Raw genomic sequence first — 21,478 nt, forward strand, 5'->3', positions numbered from 1 at the left:
CACTGCACACAGCCTGGCACGAATTTGGAATAAGACCCTGGGTTCTTAAACTCTTCATGGCACGGGGGAAGACTCAAGAAAGCCACAAGACTCCTTGCTAACAAAGCTTGTGGTGTCTTGAAGGATGAAATGGAAAAATGAGGAAGCTGAGGCAGTACTGGTGCTGTTACTGTCGTGGACAGACCGTGGTGCTGCAGAGAAATTGGTGCAGTGCCACAGGGATGAACAGGGGTTGCGGGGGCCCAGAAAAGGGCCTAGCCCAGGAGGAGGGGATGCCCACACTGAGACTTCAAGGAGAGGCTGGAGTTAGGCATGTGCAGGGAACGGGAGAGACACGCACCTGGCAGAAGGAGTGTGCATCAAGAGCCTGGCAGCAAGCGACTGTACGATGGCCAGGAACTGAAAGCAGTTCAGTGCGGTCTGAGCACAAAGGGCCAGCGAGGGGTTGTGGCGGGAAACATGGTTGGAGGGAGCCGGTGGGCAGAGCCAGTTCATGAAGGATTTACCATTTCTGGGCTGCTGCTGCCCATCCCATAGTGGAGAACTTAAGACCCTGAGATAAAAGTGACTTACACAAGGTCACACAGCCAGCTGGGGTTCACTCAAAGCTAGAGAAGGAATCCCACCCCGAATCCCGCCCAGATCTCAGGGGGACGTCACTCACCTGCAGGCGTCCAGAGTAGAGCTGCAGCAGGAGGTGGTCAGCTGGGCCTGCGGCCAGGAGAAGGAGGGCTTCGGGCTGGGACGTGGAGAACCGCAGCTGTAGGTCTATGTCGGTCAGAGCCGTGGCCACAGGCACCTCCAGGTGGTTCTCACCGAAGAAGGAAGCTGTGTGAGAGGGAGCTGTGGTCAAGGCTCAGACACTTGCCTGGAGGAGGCGAGGTGCCGCAAAGAGGGACGGGTGGGTTGCAGAAAGGGGTCCATGCTGGCGCACCCTCATGGTTCTGCTGTATGGTGCTGCCTCTGAGCACTGCCCGGGTCCCAGCATCTTCTTGGTCCTGGCACCAGAAGGCACAGGCTCACCTTGTGTCCAGCCCAGACCTTGAATTTGCAGGAGGTCAGACCCAGAAATTCCCTGCAACTCAGGTCTCCTCCTTGGAGGTTCCTGGAGCCAGAGGCCTCCGCCAGCTCTGACTCACCTCCCCTGGGCCCCAGAGGAGCCTCCCTCGTGGGTCCGGCTCCCGGACACAGCCCAAAAGGAACCGCAACTGGCCTGATCACCTGGCTTGGTGGTCACAGCCCCAAGGAATGGAGTTTCTGGAGAATCACCCCCAGTCCAGATTGATCCCCGCTCAGATTCCTTCTCCTAAGTGCCCTTGTGCTTGGGCTCCTGTGCAGCGCCTGCCGTGCCATGCCCCGCCTCCATGGGTTGGCTGGGGCCATGACTGGGATCTGGGGGTGGTGTCAGCACGGCTCACCTATCCCCGCTTCTCTCTTAGGCCATTCTTCCAGCTGCCATTGAGGGTGGGGGTGGGAGCTTATTGGCCTGAGTCTGCCAAGGAGCAAAGGCTCTGAGGCCAGATGGAGACCATGTGCAGTGTCAAACCAAAGTGGGCCCACACTTCCTCCATTACCCTTGCTATTGCTTCCTGCTGGAGAGCTATTCACAGTCCCTGATGAGCAGTCGGATCCGGCTCCATTGTTTCCACCGTGGCCAAGGAACCAGGGATGAGAACAGCTGAGTTCCCAACTTCCCCAGGCCACCACGCAGGCTGAGGCTGAAGACAGGGCCTGGGAGGGGCTGAGGGTCTGCTGGGCAGGCCAAAGAGGGCCTCCTCAGGCAGAAGGCCATGTCTGGGCTTGCCTGGGGTTAGTGGTTCCTATGCAGGGCCCGTTCTGTCCCATACCGGGACTCCTCCTCTTTTGAATTGCTGCTTCCTCTAGTCAGTTTCCCCAGACTAGCCTCCCTGACTTCCAACCCGCTGCCACAATTTCTGGTCCATGCCTTCTGTGGTGATAAGAGCCAAATATAATTTTGACTTTGGCTGCAGATGTCCAGGGCTGGGGGGTAGACAAACACGGGTTAAAAATGGTGATTCATTCCTGTTGGGTTTCCCTCAAACCCCGAGAGGGAGCACAGGCTGACGGCCTTGATAGGGATAATCCGGCATCAGCCCCATGCGCTGGTCCCTGGCCAGCCTGAGCCAGCTGCCATCCGCCTGAGTAAGCAGCTTCAGCCATTGGAGGAGTCGGAGACTTGTACGCCCTAAGGGCAGCCAGCCCCACTGGGAGAGATGTCCAAGAAAGATCCCGTAAGAACCCCTTGGGCTGAGTTAAATCCCCTCTGGTTATCTCCTCCTGCCAGCACTGCTGGCAATACCAGCACCTTGTCTGGGAAGCTAAGGGAATCAAGCGAGCCCTGCAGACCATCTGCGCGGGGGCGGCCCAGCAGGTTCAGCAGAGCTTGGCGCCAGCAAGGGACAGACCAGGGAGCTGCAGGTGGCGGCCACCTACTGGGGTGCCTTATCTGCAAAGACATTGATTCCTAAGAGCAAAACACAGCACACTAAAGTGAGGGAGGCCGTAGCACAAGGGGTGGGGGCACGTGGCCCTGCAGGATGGAGCCACCGCTGTCACCCGCTGGAGTGGCTCACAGCAGCTGCCAGGAGTCTACTGTGAATTTTCAGGAATTTTGAGAGCCAGGTGATACTGCCCACAGTGAGAATATTTATACCAGGAAAAGAGGCAAACACTGCAAATCAGGGTTCCCCCTCCCCAAGAAAGCCCATTGCTCAACATTTACCTATCCAGCACCCACAGGGAAGGGGGCACATGTCCCTGCCCCTACCCACCCTTGCACTAAAGGTATATGTAGACCCGCCAAGGCATGGTCAACATCAGGGCTCTGGGCCAGGCAGGAACTGAACTAGATGGTTGGCCCTAACCACTGAACCACCTGCCTGCAGCCCCCTCCCAGCAGAAGAGAGTAGAGCCTGTTTGGCCAGAGTGGGAGGGTGGCAGGAAGTAGAGGTACTTTCCAGAGCACTGGGGTCTGAATGGGTCCATTGAGGGGCTGGGCCCTGCTGCTTCCTGTGGGGCTGAGCGGGAGGGGCTCACACAGGCTGTCTTGTGCTGCTGGAGCGCGTGGCCAGGCAGCCCCCCATCCCAACAGAGGCCTCTGAGGCCTTGCTGGCCAGGGCTTTGGAAACTCTGACAGCGCCACTCCCTCCACCTCCTGGTCTCCTTTTTTCTGCCCCTCTTACACTCTCTGAGGGGCTTCAGTTGCAAGAACTCAGAATCCCTGTCTTGGAGGTGGTGGGGGGGGGCAGTTGAAGAGGGGCTTCAAATGGAGAGGCTGTGCAGAATTAAGATGTAATAAGCTAGGAGTCAATCCAAAGGACTTCCTGGAGGAGGTGACGGTGGTGTACAGTCACAGAGAGGGAGGAATAGGCAGTCTCAGAGGACAGCAGCAAGGCCAAATGAGACTGGCAGGAAGTACACAGGTCCCCTTTGGGTGGGGCTAGGAGGGTTTCTGCTCCATCACCCCCTAAAGCCTCTGGCTAACTTGAAGGAAGAGAAGTAGAGGGAAAAGTAGAATGGGTCAAGCTAGGCTCGGCTGCCTGACTGGGGCGGGGGGATGGAGGAGGTTGTGGGGAGACATGGGCACAGGCTGGATCAGACCTGCCATTGATTCTCCTGGGTCAAGAGGACCCATGATTCATCAAAACAGCAGACCAGACCTGTAGCAGCCCCGTGGGCTGCCCTCTGAGCCAGGAGAAGGGGCCCACTTCAGGCCTCAGTGTCACCATTCTGTAAAATGGGCACAGTCCCTCCCACCCCTTCCCCCTCTTGACTGTGGGAATTAGTCCTGGGGGTCCCTCCCTGATCTAGGAGTTTGCTGTCCATATGGATGTGGCGAAGGTTAATGGCATGGGGTGCCTGGAGGTGCCAAACCTTGGGCATGAGAGGAGCAGGATGCCCCACAGGTCTGGGGGCCCGTGGCAGGGGCAGGAAGAGTGCTGCGTGTATGGGCTTCTCTCTCTGGAAGGCGCGTCGGTGAGCGTCCAGGGCTGTATATTAATAGATGTGTATTTATGTGTGCGCAAGTGTGTGGGTGGCTGCTGGGGGTGTGCTTTGGGTTTGCGTAAGGCTGTGTATTTGTGTGTGTGTGTGCGTGTGTGGGCCGGGAGCTGCCAGGACAGAGCAATGATTGTGCCCGGGCCTGTCCTGCCCTTCGGTGCCCGCCTGCCATTACTTGGCTGGGCCTGGCTCCATGAAAGGGGCTGTGTGTTCTTGGAGGGTTCCTGCCCCTCCTGCTCAGCGCCCATAGAGAGGTTTGCTAAAGGTGGGTATGTCCTCAGGCTTCCCACCCTTCCTCCCCATAAACAGGGCACTGCTGTCTGGGCCTGAGGGTGGGGTGGCTCCATCCTTCTTCCTGAGACCTAGGCCTGGGGGCAGAGAAAAAGCCTGTGTCCTTCCCTGCCAAGTCCCTTCTTAGGGGCTAGAGGAAACCTCAGTCAAGGTCCCCAGTAAGCCCCCTCTGTCAAAGCAAAGGCTGCGCTGGCATCTCCGGGCTCCCTGGAGGCACTGCTAGGAGGAGCGTGGATGCGTCCCTGAGGCTTCCACCCTGACACCCAGCCCTCTGTCTGACACCGAGCTCCGGGGACAAGGGGTCGCTGTGAGGGGAGCATCTCTGCCCATCAGTCCCGCCTCTCCTGGCCAGGGCCCCACCTTCCCCAGCCAGGCCAGGGCTGGGTCTCAGGCACAGATGCCTCTTCCAGGCTGAGGGCTGCTGTGGGCTCTGTTCCTTCTGAGTCCTCAGAAGGCTGCCTCTGTCCCTGTATCTGCCCCATCTCTCCTTCGCCTCCGGCCATCCCTGCCGCCAGGCTCTGCCTCTGCTCCGCCTGATCTCCCCCTAGCTCTTTGGCTCCCTCTTCCCTCTGCCCCATCCTGGCTGTCCCTGGGCACATCACCCTTTGCTCTAGGACAGTCTGGAGGGCCCCGGCCCGGGGCCCCACCCTCCATGGGTGCTGAGTCCCACAGCGTCAGCGTTCTCTGTAGCTCAAGCCTGCTGCAGGGTGCTCAGCTTCCACCTTCCAGACAGACAAACTGAAGCTCCAGAGGAGAAGCGATTTGACAAAGAGAAGCAGAAAGAGATCCAGCAGGTCCCAGCACCACCTGTGTGAGCCCTACCCACCCAGGCACCCCCACTGTACCCTACTCTCTGGCAACAGATCCCTGTGTGCCCTACTCCCGCCATGTTCCCGGTTGCCTGGGGGCAGCCCCACAGCCAGGCTGCGTCATGGGAGCAGCAGCATTCCTGGGTGTCTGCTGCCGCCTGACTTTATAAGGGAGAAAGTCTGGGAGCCCAGAGCTGCTGGCCCGTGAGGAGTGCCTGGGCCCGTAGTTGAGGGTGAGGACAGGAGACCTGGACATCTGTATGTGAGGGAGGGACACCCAGTGCCACAGAAACAGAGCAGGAGGTGAGAGGTGGAATGCGTAAGGGAGACCCATTCATTCATTCACTCAGTCACAAATACAGCAATACAGTGATGGGAATGGAAGAAGACAGCTAACATGGGAGAAAGTTATTAAAACTGAGAAGGAGAAATCAAGATGTCCTCCTCCATAAAGACTGGATTCACATATAGACCAAGGGCCGAGGAAGGGGATGGAGGAGGAAAACTGGAGGGAGACAGAGAAGGCAGGACATTGGCAGCAAGCCTGCTGCTGTGCACAGGAGTGAGGAGGGGACGGCCAGCCAGCCTGTTGGGGAGGGAGGGCCCTGCTCCAAGACGAAGCCGGACTTCTCCATCATCGCCCCTCGGGGTTTGGCACCATGGGGGGAGATCCTGGCTCCAGGTCTAGGCAGGCAGGGGTGAGGGAGTCTGAGGGGGCTGTGGGATGGGGTGCTCTGGGAGGGCCAAGGCCAGGATGAAGGGCTCCCTGTCTCCCCTCATGGGTGTGTATGTGGCGGGGCGGGGGTGGGGTCGTGGCCCACCTGGGGGCTGAATGCCGGCTGTGTGAGAGCATGGACGGGCCAGGTGCGCTTCCCCAGCAGCGGACCCTCCCTGAGTTCACCTGGCCCTCTAGACCTCAGGTCAGTTCCCCTCCCCTTGCACCTCCAAGGGACTCCTCGATTTTACTTCCGACAATCTACTTCCAACCCAGCAGGCAGGGCATGGGCGAGTGTGTGCGGGAGTGTGGGTCAGTGTCACGTGTACACACGTGTGTGGCGGCAAGGCAGGCGAGGAGGGCGTGCGCTGGGCCTCTGGTCTGGTCCCGCTGTGGGCCCTGGATACTGAGCCATAACTGGGGGTCCCCTCCCCAGCACATTGGTCTCCCTGGGCTCCTCAGGCAAGGGAGAAGCTGTCTGGTGTGCCTACTCAGGGGTGGGCCCCTCTCAAACCTCCTCCCAGCAGAACCCCCAAGGCTCAGCCACCCACACTGAGCTATCACCTTCCCCCAACCCTGTTACTCTGAGGGTAACAAGGGGGTAAGTTACAGGGGAGACTTAAGGTCAGACTAAGGGGAACGACCTGCCCAGTGATGACACTGGGGTCTCCAGGGCCCAGGCTAGATGGCTCATCACTGGCCAGGGTGGGCTGCCTGGGAGACGCTCACACACCTGCAGACCCCTCAGGGCTCACTGCTCTTTAGCCACTCTTCCTGGCTGCTTCGAGACTGGGATTCCACCACCCAGGGCCATCCCCGCGGCCCAAGGACTGCCTGCTCCTCTCCTGTCCCGTGAGCTACTGAAACGCGGACAACAGTAGGTTAGTTCCAAATCCCATGGAGCTTACAACAGCAGCCATCCTCTCAGGAGACACTGCTTTATCCCAGTGGGGCGCTGGAGTGCTAGGCACCTGCTCAGGTGACTGCCTCCACGTCTAAATGCTGCAGAGACCTCTGTCGGGGTCAGGGCAGCACCAAGAACTCTTCAGCCAAGAGACGCACACTCAGGTCAGCTGACCTTCTGTTTAGTTGCCTTTCCGGTCTCTTGCAAGGCCAAGGAGACCAGGGAGGAAAACAGTTTCCTCAGCTATTGGCTGGGCCCTGACCCTGGTCACTAGCCTCAGCTACCATCCTCTAACCAAGCGCTTTGAGTCACCCATGTAGAGGGGCATGTGTTGGGGAACATTTCCAGTTGAGGGAACCCATCTGGAAGATGAGTGGAAGCAGGGGCAGGTGGGGTGGGAGAAGCTGAGCTTGGTCCACAGAGGCTGATAGGGGCTGCGCCCTGGGCTCCCAGCCACATGTCCCAACCCTGGGGCCTTGTGGAGCACAGAGGAAGCAGGAGGGGAAATGAGAGGTTTTGAGGGAAGAAGCAGCCCAGAGTCCACCCAGGCGGGAGGGCTGGGCCGGGGGAGGAGGAAGTGGGAGGGCTGGGCCGGGAGAGGAGGAAGCGGGGCCTCAATGGTGTCTTTGTGGGAGCCTTGCTGCTCCCCAGGCTTCAGGCGAGGAGGGTGGGGTGGCTGCGGTGGGGAGCGGTTCCAAGAGGCTTTTCCCTGCCTTATAATTTTCCCTCTTGTACAGGGAGATGGGTGGGTTTCCAGGCTCCTTCCGTACCCTCCTTTCCCCCACTTTCCTGGCCCTAGCGGACCTGGGACCCTCACTCAGTGGACCCAGGCTGGGGTGGGGTTTCTGGCAGGGAAGAGAAGAGTGAAGGACCCTCACTTGGTGCTGCGCAGCCCCCCAGGCCCAGGAGGCTCCTGGGAGGCATCTCCCATGTTACAGGTGAGGAAACTGAGGCTCAGAGAGGGCAGTCCTCCGTGCTAGCCTGTGGAGCAGCGGCAGGGCTGGGACTTAAGCTCCTGCGGGTGTGGCTCCAGAGCTAGGGGCTGTGGGTGTCAGCAGGGCACATGCACCGTGTGTGCGCCCAGAGAGGCGTGGTGGGTTTGCTTGCTCCCTGTGAATCGGAAGTGGAGCATCTGCCAATGGCCCCAGTGGGAGGAGGGTGTGAGAGCTGGACCCCAGCCTGGGGAAGACACACTCTTTCCCTTCTTGTCCCTGGGGCTCTTCTGTCAGGGCCGGGTGGAGGGGACAGCGAGGAGGGGAGGGAAGCATCTGCTCTCCTTGGGCGGTTTGGCAGCCCCGCCTCTGTGGCTCTGGGGCTGGCCGAATAGGGAGGGCCCTTCTGCAGGGGCTGGCGGGGGATGACTAGGTCCAGAAGCCAGTGATAAGTGCCAGCCCTGCCCACTGGGGGCTTGGAGGTCTGGGAGGAGGGCGGAGAGGCAGGGGGTCTGGGTGGGAGCTGCCCCCAGGAGGCTGAGGGCCAGACTCCTGGGCGGTGTCCAGGACCAGGCAGCCCATGGCTCATCTCTGAGTCTCCCCTCTGCTCTGGCAGCAGAAACTGCCGAAGACAGGGCTGTTGGGGCGGCGTCTCGGGGCTTCCCCAGCCTGGCGGGCTGGGTCTGGAGATAGTGAGTGTGTGAGTTGGGATGGGGGAAAAACAGAGGAAATGGTGACTGTGGGTCTGGACGGCTGCCTGGACCTGAAATCTGGTGGCACAACTTGTGCACAGTAGCTTGTGTGCCTCCTCCTCAGTTCCCCTGCCTGAATACAGGGCAGAGGGTGGGCTCACCCCACAGACAGAAGTCCACATCCAGGGCAGATGCCTGGGTCAGGGCTCACACCCCCAGCACACACACAGGGCTCAGAGCCATGCTTTCCCTGGCCTCAGTGTCCCCATCTGTGAAAGGGGACCTGGATAGAGGGACCGACACACATCTGGCCTCTGACCAGCCCAGCAGACTGGCAAGAGGTGTGGCCACTACCGTGGGTACAGTAGAGCCATCTCTGGCCTAAATGGCCACAGGTCTGGCCAGACTGGAAGCTCTTGAGGACAGGACCAGGGCCCACATCACCTGCCCAGGGCGTCTGTGCAGCCAGGAGGCCCATGGACCTGTGATGAGGGAGGTGACATCAGCATCTAAGGGAATGAAAGGATCAAATGAGGTGGCGTTTGGCCCGCGTGAGGGGTTTTCTATCAGGCAGAGCTGTCCTACCACAGCAAGCCCCGGCACTGGCGGTGATCCAGTGGGAGGGCGTTGCCAGGGGGTGTACCAGGAAACCTCAGTGTGCTTGCTAGCAAACCTCTGGGCTACCCAGGTCCATCAGAGATCCCGAGACTGAGACCTCTCTTCCTGGGCAGGCCTGGCTCCTCCTGGAATAGGTTCCTGCCTAGCACCCCCACCTGCCAACTGCCTGGAAGCCTGCAGCCTGTGGGCCCCCCCGGAGCTGTGGCCACCGCCACCACACTCCCTCTGGCCCTCCTTTTCTCTCCCGGCCTCAGGCCCAGCCTCTGCTAATGCACCACGTCTCTCTCACTGGCACCAACTCTCCAGGGCTCTGGGCCCACTGCCAGTGTCCCTCAGATGTCCAAGCCAGGAACACCCATAGGAACCCCCAAGCCCAACCCCACCCAAAGCAAGGAGGACTCAGTGTCCTCTCCCCTACAGCCAGCTCGCCAGCCCCGTGAAGGCCCGACTGTCCACCTGTTGCTGAGTAGACATCTGAGGGTTGTGCTGAACTCTCCTCCTGCTCCCTCCCCACAGCCACTGCTGATTAATACTCAGGTTCCATCCATCCAGCCCCCAAATTCTCCTTCAAATTCATCTCCCTCTCTTGCTCCCTGGTCCATCCATAAGGCGGCTGGCCACCGTCCTTGTTCTGGCTTAATCAATCTCCTGCCTCCCTTTGCTAATAGCAGCCCCGGTTAACCCAAACTGAAAGCCGCTCCCTCAGCCTCCCTTGCCTTTGGTGGCCCCCACCCCCGGGTGGCACTGAAGGCCAGGGTGCCCTCGACTCTGCCTGCAGGGTCTCCTGCTGTCTTCCAAGGACACTCCACGCCTCCACCTCACTAGACCCTGCACTGACTCCGCGCACACCTAGCAGGGCCCGACTGCTGCCTTTGCTCAGGCTGGGCCTGCTGCCGGGCCAGCTCTTCTCTCCTGTCCGCCTGTGAAGTGTCCTCATGCTCTTTCAGGAAAAAAGCCCAAAGCACCTTCTTTGTCCTTGGGGTGCAAAGACACTCGCTGCGGCCCAGGGGGCTGTGCTGTTGTCACCTCTCTCCATTTACACTGTGAGCCTTGGGGACAAGACTGACCTTGCTTGGGGACAGGAGGTGGGAGGAAAGGAGGGAGGGGCCCACCAGGGAATGAGGGCCATGGGCCCAGTGGGAGGGGCTGCCTCTGGGAGCTCGCCCCAGCCCTCCCCACCTTGTCTTACCTCCAGTCTCCTTTCCAGGCCTCCTCTGTCCTCCAGGGACCCAGGGCTCAGAGGCAGGGGACTGGACACAATGGCCTGGGAGGGCTCAAGGGACTGCCCCAGCCAGAAACTGCTTTTCTGGGCCTGTGGTGACAGAGTCTGGTGCTTGTTTTTAAAGAAAATAGAATCCGAGCCCCTATTTATAGCCAGAGGCCACAGCCACAGACAGGAGACGGATGGGGTTTGAGGCTTACAGGCCCCTGCTCTGGCATGGACTGGGAGGTGGGGCCATTCCCAGGCCCCCCTGCCCGCCTTTCTCAACCCCCAAGGAAGTGCCTGTGGGATCCTGACACTCCCTGGGACAGGATGTAGCCTGCACTTTGGGGCAGGGGAGGACCTGCTGAGGAGGGTGGAACATTTCTCAGCATTGGTCCCTGGGGCCCAGAGTCCCTTGTGGGAATGGGAGGAGGTGAGGGTCTGTTATGTCTACTGAGAAGGCAGAGAGGGCCCTGGGGAGGGGTGGGGTGCTGGCGGCAGGGAGCACTTCTGACTGCCACGGAACCGGGTAAAGGAGAAGGGAAGGAGAACAGAGCAGGACTGGAGAGATGGGCAGACAGACAGAGAGACAGGGTAAGAAAGACAGACAGAAAGAGATGGAGGAACCAGAGCCAGGGGTGGGAAGGGACAGAGAGATGGAGAGAGCAGGATGGGGGGATGGACTGAGAGATGGGGGGTGCTCTGCAGCCCGGTTGACCCTGAGCAGGGGCAGACAGAAGCCGTGAGGGGAGACTGAAGTGTGGCTTCCGTCCCATAGAAAGTCTTCATGGTGCTCCAGGCAGCGTGGTCAGCGTCCGAGTGGAGCCGGTGAGGAGGGAGGAAGCAGGCGTCTCTGTGGCCTCGCCCACCCCCAGCCTCCAGGGTCTAGGGGTTGGAGACCCTCCATTCCCGGCAGTCTCCATGGGGAAGGCCCAGGCCTGTTGGAGGCAACACGATGTGGTGGGACAGAGCCCAGATTGACCTTGTCACCAAGATCCCTAAGGGCTGTCTTGGGCACAGCCAGGACCTTGAGGGACAGGTCTGGTCTCTGGCTTGCTATGGAGTGAGTTCCCTAGGCCTGGAGGGCTCACAAGCTAAGGCTATGGCCTGGACTCACACCTGCTGCCAGCCTCTATGCAGACCCCTCCCTTGGCTGCGCTTGTAGGGGGCTGTGGGGTAACTGTAGCCTGGGGCATGTGTCATGGAGCCACAAGCAGTGACTCAGACAGTTAAAAAAGGAGTAGCTCTGAGTGGTGACTCAATTGGCTCTGGAGGGGCTGGGTGGGTCTGGCTGGTACAAGATGGGGTGGTCTGGGTTTATTTTTGGCAGGGCGGGGCTGGGGCCAGGGGGTGGAAGATGGGAACCGGGGGTGGAGAGGAGCTGCTGCTCTCATCCCGGGGGGAGCCCCAGGGCTCCATGCCAACTTAGAAAAGTGGCTTTCCAATGCCAAGGAGTCCTGGCAGGCTGGGCTGCTTCTCAGCCCCATTCTAGGCCTAGCCTGCCTTGTTGCTTGGCCCAGGACAAGCAGCTGGCTCTCTCTAGATAGAGGCAGAGCCCCCTGTCCTGTTCCCAAGAGGCTCAAGCTCAGAATTTAGAGCCAACCTAGGAGACTGAAGATTCCACCCAGAGGCCCAGATAGGGCCAGGAGTCTCCCCAAGGCCACACAGCAGGGCCAGGTAGCCCAAGGGCTATGGCACCATCAGCCAGCTGGCTCAGGTCTCTACAATATCTCCCTGGCCCCAGGGCTGTCCACGGTTGGAGGGACAGCCCCCGTCTGAATACCCACCCCTGGAGGGGCTCAGCCAGGCTCCAGATGGGTGGCCAGAAGCACATGGGCCCCAGATGCCCAGAGATGGAACCTCGGCCAGGGGCAGCCACTTGGATTCTGTTAGCACATGTGGGTGGGGGGCCCTGTCCAGGGTCTGTGGAGAAGAGTCACCTCTACATGGGTGAAGGCAGTGGGGGCCTGCATAATGGGATCTTGGCCTGAGGGCTCAGGCACGGGCCGGCCCTTGTCCGGGGTCCCTCCAGTGTCCCTGCCCCGAGCTGCGCACCCCACTCTGCAGTCACCTCCCCACACCTCCCCCTACTCTGAGCTCACACATACACCCATACCCCTGAGGGGTCCTGGTAGCCCAGAGCGGAGAGGGCTGTCCCCTCCCTCAGTCCGAATTTCTGCTCCTCATGATGCAGCCACCACTGCTTATATCATGAGAGGTGGTAACAGCCCCATGGTGACCCTGGCAGGTGAGCTGTCCCACGTCCCTGGGCCCTGGCCTCCAGCCCCCACCTCCAGAGAGGGACTCTCAAGGGGTTGGTAGAGAGCAGGGAAAAGACAGGCTTCTAGGGTCCCCCATCCCATAAAAGGTCCTGGTGCCTGCTCATTCTCTTCTCCCCACCCACCTGCTCTGGGGACAAGGGGTTCTTGCTGTGCTCTGGCCCAGTGAGCCCCATCCTAGGGGCTGTTAGGCTTGGGAGAAACAGGCCCTGGGGAGGGCCAGGGAGGGGCTGTCCCCGCTTCTTCTAGCACTGGGAGAGGGGTGTGGGCCTCAGCCCAGTTAGCCAGACAGATGCAGACCCCCACCCCCTCCCACCTTCTGAAGGGTCCTGGGCTGGCAGGCAGCCGCTGGCTGATACCCTCTCCAGAGCCCACCTCTCCTTTTCCACGTCACTTGGTCCCACACAGACTCACGGGGCCACTTCCTCTAAGCCTTTGCCTCGGAATCTTCCTGAAAGACTCCTAAGCAGAAGTCCCCATGTCACCAGGCCACTCCACCCTGGGAAGAAGATGCTAATAGCAGAGTGACTGCAGCCTCAGGAGCAGACGTCCACCGAGCATTGATTCCAGGCAAAGTCTTGCTTAATCCTCACAACACGTAAGAGGTCGAAATTATTTATCCCCATTTTAGAGAGGAGAAAACTGAGGCTCAGAAAGACAGAGTCACTTGCCCAAGGTCACGCATGGAGTGTCAGGGCTAGAATTCAACCTGAGCTCTCTAATGCCGTGTTTCACCACTGTGTGCCTGGCCTCCCGCTTCCCTGTGTGGGTTCCCACAGCTCAGGACTCAGAGGAGGGAGAGGTGGGGCCTGAGTCAGGGCTGAGGAGCAGGGGAGGGGCTCCCTCTCAGCTGCTCGCAGGCTCCCAAAAAGGGTGATTTGCTCCTCCTTGACCAGGGTGGGAAGTAAAAGTGTGTGTGTGTGTATCTATGTCTGTGTGCGTACGTGTGTGTCTGTGCCTGTGTGTATATGTCTGTGTGTGTGTCTGTGTGTGTGTGTCTGTGTCTGTGTGCATGTGTGTGTCTGTGTACTGTATGTCTGTATCTGTGTCTGTGTGTGCCTGTGTGCGTATGTGTCTGTGTGTGTGTGTGTGTGTGTGTGTGTGTGTGTGGCTAGGCCTCAGGCCTGCCTGGCTGACCTCCAGCTGCAGGAGAGCTGGTCTGGCCCCAGCAACTGTGCACAGGGAAGGGGCAGGGAGAAGTGGGTGTCATGGGAATCAGTGTCCTGGTCCCACTGGTATTTATAGCTGCCCCTTCCTGAAATGTGGGTGGGGGAAGGGGCTGCTCTTAGGTGGGAACGGAAGTTGGTCTCCTCTCCCCAGCCCCCTCTGTCTCCCCAGAGAGTGGACTGGCCCAGGCCAGAGGGCCTGCCCTAGCGGGGGAACGAGGCACTGTGTCCTGATTTTGGGGGTTTTCCCTGGGGCTGCTGGCTCGGGGCAGGACACTCTCCTTGCCTACTGAGCAACACTGCGTGTGAGTGTGTGTGAGTGTGTATGTGTGAGTGTATGTATGTGTGTGAATATGTGCGTGTGTGTGAGTGTATGTATGTGTATGTGAATGTGTATGTGTGTGAGTGTGTGTGTGCGCACACACGCATGTGCACTTACTGGGTGTCAGGCTGAAGAAGGTCATGAACCAGGGACAGAGGCCAGGTGAGGGTAGGGGAAGAAAGGCCTGTAACCCCACAGAGATGGAGGGCAGGGCCCCAGGAGAGGGGCCGTCCAGGTCATGGGTCTCAGAGCAATGTGTGGTTAGAACAGGCTCCTGGGAGTGGTGATACCGGAGCTGAGCCTTGGAGGATGGGGGAAAAGGGAAGGCCTGTTGCATGGAGCAGCTTGAGCAGAAGTGGGAGGGTACCAGCGGTTGTGGATTATTATCTGATGGCCTAGTTCTATCTGATCAGCCAGTCCGTGGGACACAGGATCACCTTGACCAGGGAGGATGATATATTTGGGGAGAGAAGGACATAGCACAGCACAGTTGAGCATCCCTAATCTGAAAATTCAAAATCCAAATGCCCCTAAATCCAAAATTTTTTGAGTGCCAATAGGATACCACCAGTGGAAAATCTCACACATAAGAACTTTTTTTTTTTTTTTTTTTTTAGATGAACCCTCACTCACTCTGTCACCCAGGCTGGAGTGCAGTGACGCAATCTTAGCTCACTGCAACATCTGCCTCCCAGGTTCAAGCGATTCTCATGCCTCAGTCTCCTGAGTAGCTGGGATTACAGGTGTCGCCAGCATGCCCAGCTAATTTTTGTATTTTTAGTAGAGACAGGGTTTCACCATGTTGGCCAGGCTGGTCTCGAACTCCTGAGCTCAGGTGACCTGCCTGCCTCAGCCTCCCAAAGTGCTGGGATTACAGGCGTGAGCCACCGCGCCTGGCCTCCATGCATAAGAACTTAACATAAATTTCTCTCAGGCACAAAATTATTTAAAAAAATCTATAATGTTACCTTCAGCTTATGTGTATAAGGTGTGTATGAAACATAAATCAATTTCATGTTTAGACTTGGGTCCCATCTTCAAAATATCTCACTATATATAACAAATATTCCAAAAGCCAAAAAATTCTGAAATCTGAAACACTTCAGGTCCCCAACGTTTCAGATAAGGGACACTCAGCCAGTGTGGAGTGAGGGCCAGCAGGCAGCTGGCAGGAGTGGGAAGCTGGGGCAGGAGAGGCCACACAGCCCCAGGCCTGCTGTGAGGAAACTGGGACCGCCTTCTGCTCCCAGCCTCCAGGCTCCCAGACTTGGGGAAGGACATCTTCCAAGGGCCCTTAGTACCAATCTTCATGGAACCCAATCTATAAACAGGTTTGTGGAGCGGCTCTGCGTGAATCGGGGTGGGGCAGGTGTCCCATATTCCCAAGCTCAGCTGCCTCCGGGCCGGCTCAGCTGGAGAGCCCTGGGGTGCGCCTGGAGCACAGTTGGAAAATCCCTGGTTGGCTCAGTGATGTCTACACCCCTCTGGGGGCCAGGCTGTGAGCCCTACAATGGGGAAGAGCCCTGAGCAAAGCAGGTGGGATGTGTGCTCCCGGGGAGCTGCTGGTCCTGAGGGTGAAGCTACCCCCCAAACCAGGGCCTAAGAGTAGGGAGCCCTCCCCCTAATCTGCTGAGGACTCACTGTGTGATCTGAACAAGCAGGCGCCTCTCTCTGAGGCCGGGTTTCCCCAGGATCCATGGGGGGCAGGTCTGGGGTCAGGGGTTTCTGCAGTAAGTTCCGGGAAGGGAGGCAGCATCACTGACACACCTCAACCTTAGGCCGAGGGAGAGCCACACACTGAAGTGTTGAAGCAGGAGCGACGGCTGGAGGCCTGGCTAACGCATGCCAGGGCTGGCAGAGCCGGCCTGGGCCTGGGAAGGAGCTGAGCGAGAGGCAGGAATGCTCAACAGGACAGGCACTGTCCCTGACGAGGCCCACCCCTGCCACCAGGCCACCTTGACGGCAGCCCTACAGCTATCACCCTACATCAGAGACAAACGTGGCTTCATTGGCAACCCTAGCTTTGGGGGGAGAGGGTTTTTTGAAGGGGATTTGCTTAGGCTGTGAGAAAGTGGGGAGGGTTTGGAGAGGGAGAGAATGCTGGCTGGTGGGGGATGGGGAGACAGGAACAAACATCTGGAGTCCTCAGGGAGCTGTCTGTCCCTGCAGACCTCTCTCTTTCCCCTGCTGGGGCCTGAGCCCACTGGTGGGTGGCTGTCCCCCTGGCCTGATGTGGGGAAGCTCGCTGCTGTTGGGGTGAGTGAGAACACCATAGCCTGTGTGCCCAAAGAGAGACCTGAGGCAGTCCCTGCTTTTCTCTGAGCCTCAGTTTCGTCATCTGTAAAATGGGCATGTTGGACAGGTGTGGTGGCTCACACCTGTAATCCCAGCACTTTGGGAGGCCCAGGTGGGAGGCTTGCTTGAGCCCAGGAGTTCGAGACCGGCCTGGGCAACATAGTGAGACCTCGTCTCTACAAAAAATAATTACTCTGGTGTGGTGGCACATGCCTGAAGTCCCAGCTACTCAGGAGGCTGAGGTGGGGAGATCGCTTGAGCCTGGGAGGTTGAGGCTGCAGTGACTGTTTCCTGACCTGCAGGGCTGCTATGGGGCTGCCAGACTAAACATGGTTAGTGCACACTATGGGGTGTCCCTGGAGGTAAGAGTGCAGCAATAAGACAGCTCTGTCCTCTCCTGTTTGGAGTTACGGACCCTCCTGAGAAGCGGAGAGAGCTAGGAACCCTTGCCCCACGGAGGAGCCAAGTACAAAATTGTTCATACAAATTCAGTTCATTCAAAAATTCCTCATACAAACTCAGTAGGAATGGTAATACAGTAAATCTGAAACCTGCTCTAAGCCTGCAGCTGGAGGAAGAGTCTTAACTCTGGAAGGCTCTATTGAACTGACATATGCTGGGGCGGAGGGCATGTTGGAGGCAAGAGGAGAGCTGGATGGGGCAGGAGTCAGGGGGAAAGGTAGTGAAGGAGCAGAGGGACCAGGGAGGGAACAGGCCTCAGTCCCAGGCCCACAGGCCCCTTGTTCATTTGCCCCTGGCCTGGAATAGAAGACACACCTCAGGTGGCACCCCATCCCCATCCTGTGCTCACTTCCTTCCCCACAAGCGCCACTGGCCCAGGTCTTTAAGATAGGGAACTTGGAGACAGAGGCAGTAGCCTCTGTCCGGGGCTCCTGGTCCCGGCCACCTCGTCCAGGTCTGTGAGAGTGGCCATGTGCAAGTGTATGTGCCCACATCTGTGTGCGCCAGTAAGTGTGGATGTCAGGGCTATTTCCAACTCCCCCTCCCCTGCCCGCCCCTCCTGGGCAGCACGCCCAGTTCCCAGACACAGCCTATACACTTCCTCCGCGAGCTCCACACGCACCCCACTCCCCTCCTGCCGTCATTGACAGCCGCCTGGCCCACCTGGCATGGCCCACCCCAGGCCCCCCAGGCGGGCAGCACTAAAAGGCCCTTCTTGTCTTGCCTGGGCGGGCAGGCGTAAGGAGGGAGGCTCCGTTACACTTGGCTCTAGAATAGTTTTTCTCGAGTCCGGGTGGGCTGGGCCAAGGGCACTGGCCCCTGGGCCCTGCCCTGCTCCGGAGGCCTGGGGTGGCACACAAGGTGCACACAAGGCTCAGTGCCTGTCCCAAGCACCATCGGTCCCCCCAAACCATCCTCAGAGGCAGCAGGATCTACCCTGCTTCAATTTCTTGTACCTGGTGTCCCTGCAGTCCTGCTGGCTAAGATACCCCCATCAGTTCTGAGTACCCACCCAGGTAACACACAAGCCCTCCCTGCCAAGTACTCCCCAACCTGGGTCCCACTTCAACCCCTCACATTCTGCCTTTCAAAGTCAGCGATGCCAGCGAAGAGGTGTGGGAGCCACCACCCCTGCCTGCCCTGTGTTCACTGTGACCCCCGACTAGAATGTCACCTCCTTCCTTCTCTGCCTGTCCTTCCAGTATCAGCTCAAATCCAATCTCCCCCGATGCTTGGCTCTCTGCTGGGGCCTCCCATACAGCTCAGAAGGAGCTGGACACCACATCTGTCACCCACACTGTCACAGTGGCCCAAGCCTAGGCCCCCACACAGGCTGGGAGCACCTTTGAAGCAGGGCTGGGGGCTCTTCCTGGGCTGCTGGGGTTCTTGGTGGAACTCAGAGTACTTTTCTTCCTCTCTGGGGCCTCAGTTTCCCTCTTTATACAAGTGGAAGATTGGCCCAGATCGCCTCTAGGGTGCTGACTGCCAGGCCCCCTGACCCGGATGCCTCAAATGTTGATGAGTGGAGGGAGAGCCTCCCAGCATGCCTCATTTGGATACGGGAGGACGAGGGCCTTTGCAGTCAGGGGCATCCGGGAGGGGTGGGAGGGATGCCTTCCTCAGGCAGGCACTGCCCCTAGTGCAGAAATCAGGGCAGGGAGCTAGACCAGGAGTGGTGACAGAGATGGGTTGCTGGACGGGAGCTCTCCCACCCCCTCCTCATTTCCGAGTCCTCCTAAAGGCAGGGGATGGTGTAACTTTATAAAACCCCACAGTACCATCCTGCTCTCTTGCCCTAAAACCCTTGTGGCGTCTCCTTTGCCAACAGGGCATAAGGCCGTGGGCTTCATTTTGCCATTTAAGGCTTCTGTGCCCCAGCCCAGTGGTTCTCCCTGGCCTGTGCTCGAAATATGCCTCCCAGCCAGGCTGCTGGCCTTCCTGTCTCAACACCCCTCTGCTTATGCCCACCTCGGTGCCTCTGAGTCAGCGCCTCTGCCTGCAGGACTGACTCCCTTCCCATCCACCAAGGCTTGGTTCGAGGACTACCCTATGTCCCGCCCCAGCTTGCCCCTGATATTCTCCCCTCCATACTTTTCATCCAGATCTTTGCTGTTTGAGATTTAATTTGCCTTTCTGCCTCCTGAATGAGTCTCGGTTCAGCCTCTCAATTTCCTGTGCCCCTGAGAGCGGAGCACCATGCCTGCATGCTGTCAGGGCTAAGAAGGTATTTGAGAATGGCTCTCAGGTGAAGCCCAAGGAGGTGGGGGTACTGGAATCCCTCCTTGGCTGGAGGCTGGGGCCTGGATGAGCTGACCGCCCTGGTCACCTTGGATGCTCCCTTCCCATCTCCCTGGCGGCCCAGCCCATCCCTCAGGCCCTGAGATCTTAGGGGATCCAGTCCCTGCAGGAACAGGGAGCCTGGGGATCCAGCCCTGATTCACCCCGTGGGGGTCCTCCCTTGACTCACTTCCCTTCTGGGAACCATGTGATGCCCTCTTTTAGAGCTGGCTTCTCCATCTGAAGGAGAGAAGGGTGTGGCCTGGGCTCTTGTGAAGGAGGCTCAGGCCCTGCCTTGGCTCTATGTTGCTCTTGGGAATGATCTCGAAGGTGTAGCTGAAGCACTGAATCACACGTGGGTAGTGATGATGGATGGGCCCCAAGGCCACAGTTCTTACTGCGTAACTAGAGCTGCCTTTGCTGAAGGAAGAATGCTGTCATGTTGGGGTTTCTGGCATTGGGACAGAGAGGGGATATATCCCAGCACTTCGGAAAGCGAACTTCCATTCAGCCTCTGCTGGGTCAGGCATCGGTGCTGGGATGAGGAGGTGTGGCAGGGGGTGGTCCAGGGCTATCTGTAGGACAAGCCCCGCTGAGGGGCACCAGCTCTGCCTCTACGAGGCTGAGAGTGGGTAGTGGGTGGGGGGTCCTGCCTGTCACCAACAGGAGGAGGAAGAGGAGGAGAGAAGGAAGAGGGGAGGTGGTGGACAGACAGACGGATCTGGCAGGAAGCAAGGGGAGGGGAGAAGGGGCAGAGCTGGGGGGCAGCTGGAAGGGTGTGGGGGGGCTCTTCACAGGGGAGGGCAGGGTGGCTCCTTCCTCGTTTCCCGCCTTGTAGCACTCCCCGTTCCTGACCCAGGGCATCTGAAGCTGGAGGACCCACTTCTCACTGTCGCCGGGTCCCTTTGGACCCCAACGTACTCACCCCAAACTTGCCTGCAAACAAAGCCCGGCCAGCATTGGGGTGGCCCCACTGGTGTCTCAGACAATCCAAACGGGCAAAGCCACGCCCTAGGCAATCCATGCCTGGGGCGCCTGCCCCCGCCCCTAACTGGACAGCCTTGGCTAGCTAGAAACCCCATAACCTGAGATAGTGGGGTCCCGTGTCCACCCCAGGATTGAACCCCTGGCGACCCCAGCCAGTGGTAGGAGAAGCGCAGCCTGCTTGACTCCCGATCTGGGGGCCACTTCTGGCCCCTCCTGTCCCTTTTCCCTCCCGGAGGAACCCCTCTAGTTCCTCCAGGCTGGGTCGGGGTCTCAGGCCCCTCACTCACCCGCGGATGCAAGTCTGGCCAACATAGTCAGGGTCAAAGCCAAGGCCAGGGAGGGGGCTGGAAGTGGTGGCCGCGGCCCGGACTGCATCCCGGCGGGCTGGGCGGCAGGACTTGCGAGGAGCCAGCGGAGTCCTGGGAGCTGGGAGCTGAGTGGAGCGAGCGCGGCTCTGCTCCTGGGCGCGGGCCGGCTGCGGGTGTCCGCGCACTTAACGCCGGGGGCGGGGCAGGCGCAGACCCGCGCGCCCGCTCGGGTTTCAGGCTTGGACTCCCCCACCTGCCCCCACCCTCAACCTTCTTAAAGGGCCCGTGCGGGGCTGCTCCTCTCTGGGGCAGGGGTGAGGGGGCCCTTAGAGCTGGGCCAGACCCCAGCCCCACCCTAAAGACTTGGAACAAAGTCATAGAGAGGCCCAGACACCCTGAACTCTGGCCCCAAGAGCCGAGCCCGGGAGACCCCCTCAGGGAGGAGGCATGAGCTGGCCCAACCCCTACTTCCCTCCTTTCTGCCTTTGCGGGAGTTCAGGAGACCCCTCCACAGGCACACTCCAGCCTTAGGAGGAAGGAAAGACACCCGCCACCCTCACAGGCGGCTTTTGGGCTGCTTTGCCTCGGAGGCCCCCTGGGAACTTCTCCAGACTCCAGAGGCACCGCCCGAGGTCCTGTGGGGCACTGCCCATGGCTGCAACAGTGACCTTCTCTGCCTGGAAGGGCCTCACCTCAGTCTCCCTGTCTGTAAAGGAGAAATGTCTGGATTTCCTCGCAGGGCAGAAGAATTCTCAGTCCCGCCATGACATTTGCCTCAAAATAACTTTGCAAGGTGGGTGAGGAGCATCCCCTCCCCCATTTCATGGAGGACGAAAGTGCAGCTCAAGCTGAAAGTGGCTCTTACAAGACTCCAGGTGGAAAGCAGGTCCCTGGCCGTTTGGGGCCAGAAGCCCAGGCCTCCTGACCCCTGAATCCAGGTGTTTCAACTTCCCGAGGCTGTCTCCTGGAAATCTGGCCCTGGATTTAGCTCCTACCTAACAGCTTCAGGCTGGGGCCCTTCTGCTGGCTCCCTTCCAGGCAGCAACATCAGCCTAGTCCCAAACAGGAGGAGAAAGGGCAATGTTACCGTAGCTTCCGGTGCCTAGAGGCTCTGCCTGTTCTCTGTCCAGTCCCAATGTTACCGGGCCTTGGTTTACTTCCTCCATCCAGGTCCCTCCATCTGTCTGCTCCAGCCCA

General features: G+C 59.2%; 1 protein-coding gene across 1 annotated transcript in view; it reads right to left on the reverse strand.

The window, feature by feature from the left end:
• Nucleotides 1-20,485, reverse strand: part of CSPG4 (chondroitin sulfate proteoglycan 4) — a 38,591-nt gene extending 18,106 nt beyond the window's left edge. The window contains exons 1-2 of the mRNA XM_009250046.4: nucleotides 20,261-20,485; nucleotides 665-828 (exon numbers count right to left, since the gene is read on the reverse strand). Coding sequence (XP_009248321.3) covers nucleotides 665-828; nucleotides 20,261-20,348 — 252 coding nt within the window. The 5' untranslated portion in view covers nucleotides 20,349-20,485. The remainder of the gene's footprint in view (nucleotides 1-664; nucleotides 829-20,260) is intronic.
• Between the last annotated feature and the right edge of the window lie 993 nt (nucleotides 20,486-21,478).

The sequence above is a fragment of the Pongo abelii genome, chromosome 16 (genome assembly GCF_028885655.2).
Source record: "Pongo abelii isolate AG06213 chromosome 16, NHGRI_mPonAbe1-v2.0_pri, whole genome shotgun sequence".
NCBI lineage: Eukaryota > Metazoa > Chordata > Mammalia > Primates > Hominidae > Pongo > Pongo abelii.